The 12,466-nt window shown below is 35.9% G+C and overlaps 1 protein-coding gene across 4 annotated transcripts in view; it reads left to right on the forward strand.

Annotated features, from left to right (window-relative positions):
- The window catches only part of VEZT (vezatin, adherens junctions transmembrane protein), a 67,666-nt gene that overhangs the window by 15,918 nt on the left and 39,282 nt on the right, over nt 1–12,466 (forward strand). For all 4 annotated transcript variants that reach the window (XM_087814832.1, XM_016221796.2, XM_087814834.1 and 1 more), the window contains exon 2: nt 8,685–8,819. In XM_087814832.1, coding sequence (XP_087670958.1) covers nt 8,685–8,819 — 135 coding nt within the window. The remainder of the gene's footprint in view (nt 1–8,684; nt 8,820–12,466) is intronic.

The following is a 12,466-nucleotide window of genomic DNA, read 5'->3' on the forward strand; positions in this document are numbered from 1 at the left end:
CAGGCACCACTAACTCATCACCTTCCTCTTCAGATTTGTTGCTCTGCCATTATTTTATATTTCAGTAAATAGTACCACCTAATTGTTCGGAAACCTAGGAGTCATCTTGGCCCCTCCATTGCCAACCACTTTCAATCATAAATGGATAATAAGCTGGGTGGGGTGGGGGGAGATTCACAAACTAAAGAATATTTATTACATTTGGAGAGAGGAAGTAGGGTTCAGAGGTAGGATACAGTTATTTCACATTTTATATCTTTTTGTACTGTTTGCATTTTTAACTTAAAAATAACAGTAAAAAACAGTAAAAATCTATGAAGTTGAGCAGTTGAACTTAGTTTCCTTTTATAAGTAGAAAAAATTAACTTTTTTTTTAACATCCCCGGAGAGAAGTTAATGGCAGAAAACTACTATAATTCTAGTGCCTGACATATATTAGGTGCTCAACAAATATTTGATTAGTGATAAATGAACAAATGAAGATTGTCATTTAAGTTTCCTTTTTTCTAGCCAAATGATTCTCCAGTGGTTTGCTGTTAGCACTGAGTCACTGACATCTAGAAGACTGAGCAGATACTTTGTGAGGAAACAGAATCAGAATTTGGCCAGTAGTTGTTATAGACTACAAATTGCTTTTCTAAAAGGGTATACAGCCCTGAGAGTGGCTCTTGTGGGAAAGAGAAGGATAAGAGTCTGGAGGCTGCATCAGGGTCAGTGTGAAAAGAGCACCTAGGGTTGTGATGGCTGTTTACTTAGCCTGATGTAGGTGTTTACTTGCAGGCTTATAGCATTGACAGAAGTGTGCCAGTAGCCAAAGGAAACCACTCAGTACGATGCCATTTGTGGAAGAGGTTGGAGTTATTTAGATATCTAACTTTCCTAGTTACATATGTGGCCCAGTTAGTCAGATATGTTTCGTTTCTTATGTTGAGGCCCCAACAGGAATCTTTTAAGGAAATTGTGTTATTGGAAAACTGAGGTTCAGGTAGATAAACATGACGTTCATTTAGACAATCTCCAAATATGACCAACTGCTGTAATTATTTTGGTTTTATATAGTATGTGTGTCTGGTTAAAAATTTAAAGCATAAACTCTGATGCAGTTATTTTGAAGATAACTCATTTCACTCTTAGGAAGCCTGTTGAATTTTTAGATTGTAAGTCATGAAAAAATAACTAATTTTCCATTTTGGTTTCTGCTTTTTTAGTCTATCATTATCCTCAAATAAGCAGTAAATAATGAAGGCAGCTGCTCAACTGCCTTTTTGTAAAATTTTCAGTCTATGATTCCTTGTACCCTTAAACAGGGTTTCTGAACCTCAGCACTATTGACAGTTTGAGCTGGGTAACTCTGTGGCACTTGTCCTGTATATTGCAGGATGTTGACTAACATTCGTGGCCTCTGTTCATTAGATGCCAGTAATACTGCTCCCCTCCTCAGTTATAACAACCAAAAATGTCTTCAGACATTGCCAAATGTCAGAGTTGGGGGGTGGAGGACAAACATCTACTTTGATTGAGAAGTACTGCTCTATCGGACCACACTGGTTTTTTGTTGTTTTCTAAACTAGCTTGCTTAATTGTATTTTAAAAACATGGCTCCAAAAAGTCACATAATTGAGAATTGCTTATATTTCACAAACTTTACATCAGTTTGTGAAAAGTAAATATGAATGATTGACATTGACAAGTAATAGCCATTTATTTGTGCTTTCACTAAGACTAGTAACTTGAAATTTTGTTGCTTTCACATTTCTTGTCCTCAGTGGGAATATTGCGCAGCCTAGGTATTGTTGCAGGAAGTTTGCAAATCCAAATATTTGCCCAATGTTATCTGGATATTTTTTATAAATACATAAAATACCATGTGCACACACTACAGTAGCTGATGTTTGTGTGATTAACTCACAAATTTATTTAAAGATGTTACTAAAGCCTGGCTGGGCTTGGCTCAGCAGTTGAGCATCGACCTAGAAGCCAGGAGATCGAGGTTTGATTCTCGGTCAGGGCATGTGCCCGGGTTGCGGGCTCCATCCCCGGGGGGTTGGGGGGTGCAGGAGGCAGCCGATCAGTGACTCATCATTGATGTTTCTCTCTCTCTCTCCCTCTCCCTTCTTCTCTCTGAAATCAGTAAAGACATATTTTTTTAAAAAAAAGTTACTAAATTAACACTTGCTTTTTGCCATATTCTCTTTCAGCAGATAGTCAGAGTACCACTACCATTGTATGGAAGTTTGTAAAGACTTGAGTGCTCTAAAGTATAATAAGCTTATCCTTTTCCCAGATTAAAATAATAAGTTGAATGTTCTCAATTTTACATTTTTCTGCCATATTATTTTCTTAAGTCTTTTATACCAGACTAGGAAAACCTAATGTCTGATTTTTTTTTTAACTTTATAATGGACTTTAAAAATTATCATAAAAGGAGAGGATAATACAGTGAAAGCTCCAGATACCCATCTCCCAGCTTCAGAAGCTGTTACAGTTTCCCCAAAAGGTTCATCTATTCCTCTCCCACCCCCACCTTTTTTCTTGGTGTATTTTAAAGCAAATCCCAGACATTACCAAACTTCACTTGTAATTGCTTCAGTATACATTTCTAACAGTTAAGTACTCCTTCTGTAAAAAAAAAAAAAGCTTCCAATACAATTATTTAATAAAATGAATAATAATTCCCTAATATTGTCTGATGCCTAGACTGTGTTTGGATTTCCTCAATTATCTGAAAAACTGTCTTATAATTGTTCAAACCAGGATCCAAACAAAGTCCATACATCACATGTGGGTGACATGTCCCTTTAGTTTTTATCAGTTTCTCCACCTCCTCTACCTCTATTGTATCATTTATTTGTTGAAGAAGCTGAGTAATTTGATCTTTAGAATTTCCATATTCTGAATTTGGCTGATTTCATAAGATAAGATGGCATTTGATTTAGCACAAAATTCTATATTTTAACATACAAATTTTTTTGTCTTGCCTTTCAGAGAATGTTATGAGTTTTGTTTTACCACCTGAACAAGGTTAAGAACCCATAGCATTCTTATTTTGTACTTAAGGAAGCTGAGCTCTGGAGGATTTTCCTGAAACATAGTGGCCTACCCGAAGAGTATCAGAGCACTCAGCATTTTTCTTTGTGCTGTTGAAATACCTTTGCAGGTATTCCGCAGACTTAGCAGCAGTATCATAGAATGAAAGTGTTTAACAAGGACCTCACCTGTTTTGGTTTTTCTTCCCTGTGCCTAGATATTGCCTGGCACATATAAGATGTTCAGTTAGTGTTTATTCTTCCATGTTTGCCCCATCTTCCCTCTCTGGGCTAGAACCTGAGAGGTTACAACTTGGTCTGTCCAGAAGGGTTTAAAGCATTTTAGAGGCGAGCCTAAAAATAAAAGCATTTACCCATCACCTCTATTTCTACACTAGTTAATCTTCCTTCTTAAATGCAAACCAGCAATAAAGATATTAGCACCTCTGCAGAATACACCATAAATCATGCAGAAAATAAACAATGCATTAGAGTGGTTCAGACTTTAAATAGCATTAGTGTGGGGTCTGATATCTTTAATGGGGGAGGCAGGTGCATGAAGTATAGGTAGGCTAAGAGTTAAATGAGTCATTTTCTTGAAATGCTTGGTCACCAAAAATGTTGAGATTTCCTGTCTATTTTTGTTTACTTTTCTTCCAAAGCTAAGCTTCAACCATCAGAACAATCTTAGCACAACCAAAAACTCTTGGCTATCATTCATTTAGCAAATTTTTTTCTGGTTCTATGATGTGTGTTTTCTATCAGCTAAAATTTACAGGAATCATCAACCACAGGATTCCTGAGGAGAAGTTCCCACATGCTGTGTCTGAGGTTTCTCATATTTCTTTTGGCAGCATTAACATTCTCCAATCCTACAAAGTTATACTTTGAGTTCAGTGCTGATGATGTCTCTTCAAGAAAACTTAACTGAAACATTTGTGGTTTTATTTTGCTTGAACCAAGGGAAAAAGTTCTAATAGAGAAAATTACCTACCACCACCTACTCTGCTTACCCTCCACACACAAAAAAGTCCCTTCTAAAGCTGCCACCAGCCTATAATAATGCTCACTATAGGAAGCATAGAAATGTCTATGTATTAGTCTATAAGCCTAATAATAGCCCAAAACCTCCAAATAATAGGGATCAGGGCTGTTGCAATAGGGAGCCTCACCTTGCTGTAAAAGAAAAACTAAAATAAATTATTTTATATTGGGTAATCAGGTTTTAATACTAAGATATTATCTTCCCTTTTCACTCCTGCTTTCTTGTGCAATGCACAAAGTATGAAAAGCTCATCAATATGGTTTCTTATGCCACAGTAAAACTAGCCTTTTCAAAACACAAAACTATCACTTGTTGAGTTTTATTATGGCTATTCTTTGATGTGATTATCAGAAAAGACTATTAAAAGTATTACTCCCTTTCCAACCATACATCTGTTTAAGGCCTGATTTTCTTTATATGCTTCATCCAAGACAGTAAGCTACAACACATCGAGTGCAGAAGCAAATATAAGAATCCAGCTATTTCCTATTAAGCCAGACAATAAAGAGATTTTCAAAAATGTACAACCCACTTTTCTCAATTCCTTTTTTTATTTTTGGGAAAAAGTACTTTTCATTAAAATTATATTATTTACAATAATACTGTGTGTTCTGCACATCAGCTAAGCATATATACTCAGTTTGGATCACCATGATCTGGCTTACTATTGCATATTTCACAAAAATAGCATTAGTCGTTTACCTTGTATACTAGTGATAGTGCTCAACCATGTCCTTTCATACAGCAATTCTACCAGTAGTTTATTCTGCTGTTTTTTCAAATGTAAAACTTACTAACTTGGCTGGTTTCACAAGCTTCTTGCTAAAGATACGACGTAACCATTTGTGCTCTACAGCTATGAATGATGCCTTAGTAAGTAGTTCTGGTTTCTTCTTCATCTTTAGTGACAGAATTCATTACTTTTATCCTAGAAAGCACTGCTACAATTCTGGAAAATTCTGGCTTGGCAAAGACCATCACTTCTTGTTTCATGGCCTTTATGTAACTATGTATTTGACAAAATTCAGAGTAGACCACCTTTGGAGACTAGGGATGAAGGTACTGCAGGTCTGATAAAATGTAATTCCAATCATTATTGTGTTTCATATTTGCACTTTGGTCTGTGAATTCAAATCATACCACATTAACACATAAACTCGAACTTCATGAACACTAAAGTTCTATTCATTATTATTCATGATGGTATTCTGAGTTGTAGCATTCTACTGGTTTATTTCTACTTTAGTTCTTCCATCACTTTTGAGCCAAAGAAAATTTAAAATTTAACCAATGATTACACAAACAAAAAACAAACAACCCTTGGTTTACAAACTGAACATTAGCCAAGATGAACTGACCAAGATAGACCTTGTAGCACATGAACAACTTTTAAGAATGCAAAGAGATTTTTAGTAAAATTATATTAACTTTTAAATATGTTTTGGGGATAAAATTACTCTCATTTTCCCCCTGAAACTGCCAAGTAACCTGTGTACTATTTGATAGATCTCAGAAAACCACATTATGACCAGTGGTTCTTAAATTTTTTTGGTCTCCAGGCCTCTTTATCGTCTTATAAATTATTAGGGCCCCAACGACTCTTTGTTTATGTCGCTATCTATCAATATTTATATTAGAAATTAAAACAAAAAATTAAAAATAGTTGCTTATTTAAAATAACGATAAACCTAGATTCAAGGGTGGGCAAAAGTAGCTTTACAGTTGTTTCTATGGAAAATAATACAATAATAAATAATGATACAAGAATAAACTCTGTTTCACATACTCACAACTATAAACCTACTTTTGCCAACCCCTGTACTATACTGCTTAAAATTACAAACAGTCCCTCATGTGTCTAGAGAGGAAAACACCAAAAAAGCTTACTTATTGTTAAGTACAAAGACACAGGCAATTTAATAATTACAGGCAATTTAATGTATTGACTGCTTTGGAAACAGAGGAACAGCAGCTAAATTAGACCAACACTTTAAGGGAATATATCCTTGAGTTTGGAAAAATGAAGAAGAGTTGGAATTTGATGGATGGGTAGTAATTTGCTGGCTATCAATTTGAGAGAACAGGAAGATGAGTCAGATGCCTTCCTTTTCAACTGTTTAATCTCTCTTTTGAGAAAAATATGCAAAAAATTATGAGAAGGAACATGTTTCTTCCTCCTGTACCAGATTTAAAATCTCTGGTGGCACAAATGGTTAATCTTCATATCATCCATAATGGATCTTCAAATATTGCCTTGAATTACTCACTCTGTATCAGACTGAACTGTGACCCATCAGAGTGGCAGAACAAGAATGCAGTTCATTCAGGCTGACCTTTTAAAAAGTTTACATACTTTTAAAAAAGCAAACTTGGTTTTAAGGCAGTAGAATCCTTTCTTCAAATGAACTCCCATGGAGAAGAACAATAAATAAGATGGATCAAAGTGGAGTCATACTAATTCAAGGTCATCAAACTTTTTCTGTAACAGGCCAGATAGTAAATATTTTAGGCTTTGCAGGCCATATGGTCTGTGTCTCAGCTTTGCTGCTATAGTGCAAAAGCAGCCACAGATGACACATAAATCAGTGAGTGTGGTTATGTTCCAATAAAACTTTATTTATGAAAATATTTAACTTATTATAATTTTCATGTGTCACAAAATACCGTTTTTTTTAATATTTGCCCCAGCCATTTAAAAACGTAAAAATCATTCGTTGTTCACCAATCATATAAAAATAGGCACACAAGGGGGGACAAATCTGACCGAACAGTTTCAGTTTTCGGACTCCTGTTCTAATTAAAGATTCATTCAGACTCATGAGGCACACTCTTGATTGACAATTATTCTCTTCGAAGAGGCTTGTGGGGGTGGAGAGGGGACCAAAGTTCTTTTTATTCAAACTGTAATGCTGTGTCAGCACTGGCCCCAGTGTCCCTTCCTTTTCCAGTTTGTGTCATAGCTCACAAAATAGCAAAATGTTCCCTAGCCAGTCGTTCAGTGGTTAGAGCATTGGCCTGCGGACCCAAGGGTCACTGGTTCAATTCCGGTCAAGGGCATGTACCTCCGTTGCAGGCTCCATGCCTGGGGTGAGAGGAGGCAACCAATCTATGTGTCTCTCACATTGATGTTTCCCTCCCTCCTTCCCTCCCTCCCTTTTTCCCCTCCTCCTTCCCCCTTCCCTCCATTCTCCTTTAAAAAATAAAAAGCAAAATGTAGTATCTGTAACATAGTGGGGTTTTTTTTTAGGTAACTAAACAGAAGAGAAAAAATGAATACTTTGTATTCCATATACAGGGTTAGGCCTGAGTGAATCTGTTTCTTCAACTGTGAAACGGGAAGAATAATAATAATATGATGACGATGATGATGATGATACCTTTTATAGAGTTTGTTATGAGCCTTAACTGAGATGATGCATGTAAAATGCTTAGTTAAGCTTTTGCCACACAGTAGTGTGTCAGCTGTGTTGCTATTTGTTGTTTTGATGGTAGTGGTTATTGTATTTCTGACACCTAACATAAGTTCTATTTTTAAATATTAAATATTTTGTTGAGTGGAATCAAGGTTTATTTTTAAATATGCCACTAATTTTGTAGTTTAGAGATTTAAAAGTTAAAATTAAAGCTTGCTTTTTTAACCAGAAAGAAGTGTCTCATATATTTCCATCCAATAGTGATGGTGATGTTTCTGTTTTGTGGAACTGGGGTGATTTTTTTTTCATCTGTCCCAAAACCTATGCTCTTTTCGTGTAGCTTATATAAAGTTAAAGTATAAATTGAGTGCTTCCTGTGTTTCAGGGACTGTTCTGAGTGCTTTACATTTATGAACTAGTTATTATTATTCTTATCTTTAGTTGAGACAGCTGAAACATGAAAGGGCTATAAATTGCCATAGTTACCTAGCTAGTAAGAGACAGAGTTGGAATTTCAACCTCTAGTCTGCCTCCAGAGTTTGTGTCTTTAACCACTGTGTTCTAATGCTTTTATTATCCACACTGTCTCTTATTTGTCTTATGCTTCTATATAAACTTATCTTAGGTAACTTTCTTGGAGTTTTAAGTTTTTTTACAGTGCCAAGTACTATGTGTGTTATCTATAATATAGTAATACATATTTGTGCTTGACTGAATCAGTAAATGTGATGGCATGGAAAAATTATAATTAACACAGTACAATCATTGCCTGATTCTTCTTGGCTTTGATTAGTAGCTTTTTCACTGTAGGTCCTCTTAGAACTATCTATACCGAGGATTGGCTATTTTGAAGCAATCTACTCTAATACTACAAAAATTGGGGCAAAGAAATTTCTTAACAAATCTATTTATATTCCTAAATTAATTTTTTCTTGCTAGTACTCACTCAGATATATTGGTGTGTTTTATTTAGAGTTCTCCCCCTTTTTTGGGTCCCTCTGTTAAACTGTTTGTTGGTGTGTGGGGGTTTTTGTTTTATTTTAATGTTAAATGGCATTGTGACATAATTCAGTTGTTTAGAGATTAAGCCTTAAAGAATTTGGGCGTACGAGTCATGATAGTGAAATTTGCTATTGAATTTGGCCTCTAAAACTTGAAATAGTAATGATCTTGGAATTTTTTATTTGATGTCTTTTTCAGAATTCTCCACTTTACCAGTACTTACAGGATCTGGGACACACAGACTTTGAAATATGTTCTTCTCTGTCACCAAAACCAGAAAAATGCACAGCGACAGAGGGACAACAAAAGCCTCCTACAACAGCCCTTCCAAAAGTAAGGAAGCATGCTCATTCTCTATGACTTAATCTTTTGTTCTTTGCCTTACGAAAAACAAAAACACACACCTTGTAAGTACCTCCATGTCCTCCCCACACTGGTAAGACGCACTGGCTGCCTCCTGCGCACGCCCCGACCTGGGCTGGGGCCGGGGCTGCCACCAAGGTCTGTGCCCTTGACCGGAATGGACCCCGAGACGCTTCCTTTGGTCGGTTCTCTAACCACTGAGCAACCGGCCAGGGCAAGACTTTTTTTCTTATTTCATCAGTAGTGCAAAGCTGTGGGTTTAGATAAACACGACTCCTCGCTGTTCTGGACCACGTGGTGGGTAATTTGTATGATAAATGGAAATGAATGTGGTTGAGGATCAAAGTATATTATTTATTTAAATAGTGAAGCTCTCTGGAGAGGCCCAGGAAATACACTAAGACCTCAATGAGAGCCCAGCTACTAGGACTCTTACATTAACTGGAATTTTTTTTCTTTAAATTTATTTTTTAAAAGAGCACAAATTACAAGAAAGCAAACTGATAAGGTATTTCATAAACAGTTTCAAGGCTATATGATGGAATGGGTACACTTCCCTCAATTTCTGATGCCCTTAGGTCTGCAGTATTGTACACTTTCACATAGCAAGTACCGCATGCTCGATGTAGAGCATCCTGAGGCTAAAATACTAGAGGAAGCTCCATTAATTATGTTTTATAAAGTTCATTACCTAATACATTCATTTATGTTCTATTAGACATTTATTAAAATAAAAAATATTCTAGTACATTTAAGTTTTAATACAAAGAATTCTAATAGAAAAAATATAACCAGGGTACCTCATTTTTTGAGCATTCTAGTTTAATCAATGTTTTATTACAAGACAGTTATTTTCAGGAGGTGGTTTTTGAAAGTTTTCAGTTACTTATTTATTCTGTGGTGCTAGAGGTCTTTTCTCCTGTTCTTTGAAAAACCCCTAAAATGTGAGGTAACCAGGCTGGGCCCATTTGCAACAGCAGAGTAAATATCAGAGAAATGGTTTGGGTGTTTTTGTTTTGTCTTTTTGACTAACACCCACAGGGTGGGAGTTAGGGGAGTTAGAGCTCATGTGGTTCAGAACCAGTTGGCTAGTCCTCTGTAATCAAACACTTCCTTCTCCTTGCCTCTTTCAAATATAAATGTTCCTGGGAAGAGTTTTAAAAGGAAAACCTAAAGATATATCTAATAGGTTATTTATAGGTTAAAGCTTGAATTTGAGATTACCTGGCAAGAAAAGACAAAGAAAGGGCCAAGGGATAATCTCCCATTGACCTGGAGCAGGTGGGGTGGGGGGGTGATGCAAAGTTGTGTTCTGTAGGTTTTCAGCCCTTTCATTTAAGACAGATATTTTTACATATAGAAATATTAATTTATAAATAAATAAAATGAGAATTTAAAATTTCATCCTCTCAGAAACTGAGGAATAGTAAAAAGCATAGCCAGCGGGTGTTTTTCAAAATTACCACATGTCTAGAAAGTCTGTTTAATCTTCATTTACGCATTTCAACTGTATGGACTATAGTTTTCTAAAACGGGAGTTTTTATAAATCTGGGGCAACTAAATTTTAGAAAATTACTGTACTATTTAGTTCTTCTCAGTGAATATATTTTTAGAATTCCCTTCAAAATTCTGTTCAAACAATGAAGTATCAGTTATTTTTTTTGGAAAGCAAACTTTTTTGTATACAAGTTCATGATAAAACGGCCCTTAGGACTAATTGTCCTTTTTTAACTTTATTTTTTAATATAATTGTTAAGTACTTACCGAGTAGTCTGTACTGGTATCCCCACCATGCATATTTAGTGTTTGCATATTTTTCTGGTTTTTTTTCCTGTGATTATTCTTTTCTTTTTTTAAAGAATCACTGTCTTGCCTTAATTAGTTTTAACCCTTACGCTTTTAAAAATCAATCAGAAGGCTAGGGTGTAGGAGAATCATTTTTCAACTCTTACAGATGCATATTTAAGATTCTTCTTTGGAGTTAAATAGGCTCTTTACTATTATAAGGTTATTTCTGAGTTGCAAAGACTCCATGTTTCTCCCTATATTCCCCCATGCAGCCTTGGCTGCCACAATCAGACAGACAAAACTCAATGGGGACCCCTTTTTGTTTGCATCTGCACTGGAACCTTAGCAGCAAACAGTAACTGCTCCAGGTTTGTCAAATAGATGCATTTTCTACGATTATTCTTAAACGTTCCCTCGGTAAAGTTTAGCATCAGACCTCTTCTCTGCTTGGTCTGTTTTCTCTGAGAGATCCCCTCTACTTTCTTACCTTCATTGGCCATTTATGTCCATTCCCCATCTTCGCTGAGCTCCAGATCTTTGTTAGACATTTCTACCTACCTGTGCCCCAGGAAGCTCAGATTTAACATGTCTAAAACAGAGCTTTCCTCAGCACCCTGCAAACAAAAATTTTTTTAAATATTTTTCAGATTACTACTGTCTTAGTCATCTTACAGTGTCCCGTCACTCCCACATTGATTTGGTAAAAAATGATATATCAGGTCAGCCTCTAGGTCTCTAAAATCTAACCCTAATCATTACTGTTTTTGCTCACCTAGTGCAGGCCTATGTCATTATTTAGCTGGAATAATGTCCTCCTAATCATGCTTCTTGGCTACAGTTATTCCCTGCCAGTATAGCCTCTGCACTGTTGCCAGTTATTTTTTCTAAAATGCTGATTTTTTATTGTTTCACTTCCTTGCATAAAAACCTTAGGTGGTTCCTCACAGCCTGCAGGGTAAAATCTGAATTATTGTGGCATATAAGACCAAAATCCTTGAAAACCTATTGCAGTGTACCTTTTTAACTTTATTATAATTCCCATTTTCCCTTCGGTCTTAGCTGTCCCAAAGTATGCCACCAGGCCCACGGCATGTTCTTCATGGCTCTCTCCTGTAATCACCCTGTTCTCTTCCTGGAGTGTTCTAATCTCCTTTGTTGTTAAATTTCTACTCATCTTCTAGGGCTTAGTTCCAGTGTTATCTCCTCTTGGCCTCTTCTTTTTCCACACTTTTCAGACTTTCCATTGGTTTGTATTTATTTGTACTGTCTCTTCTGTACTAAGTTCTTGACAACAACAATTATGTATATTCATGTTTGTTCCCTTGATCCTTTTTCAGTAGCTGAGATATAATAATCACTCAGTGAATGTAAACTCCACTTACTGGCATGATCAGGAAAAGTGCTCTTAAGGTATATTGAATTTTGGAGTGGTTCAATAATATGCTTTTTATTTCAATGAGACAGTTTTTCTGAAATTAAAATTTTCTTTTGCCTTAATATTATGGAATGAATATTCTTAATATTTTGAGAACTATGGTTTTCCTCTAAAATACATACCCATCATCATCTTGACATAGATAGAGTGTACCCAAGATAAATGGGCTGCATCAGGATGACTTCTAACAGCTCATTAAAAGTCACATTTTCAGGTCTCATTTCAAACTTACTGAATCTGAACCTTTAGTCTGGGGGCCCAGGAATATGTTTCTGACTAAAATAGAATCCAAGTGATTTTGATGTGCAAGTAAATTGGGGAACTAATAAGGAGGCTGGGACATACTGACAAAGCATATAACCTGGGTGATTTTCTTCCTTTTCCTGATAAAAC

Source organism: Miniopterus natalensis, chromosome 2 (genome assembly GCF_054644295.1).
Source record: "Miniopterus natalensis isolate mMinNat1 chromosome 2, mMinNat1.hap1, whole genome shotgun sequence".
NCBI classification, from domain to species: Eukaryota; Metazoa; Chordata; class Mammalia; order Chiroptera; family Miniopteridae; genus Miniopterus; species Miniopterus natalensis.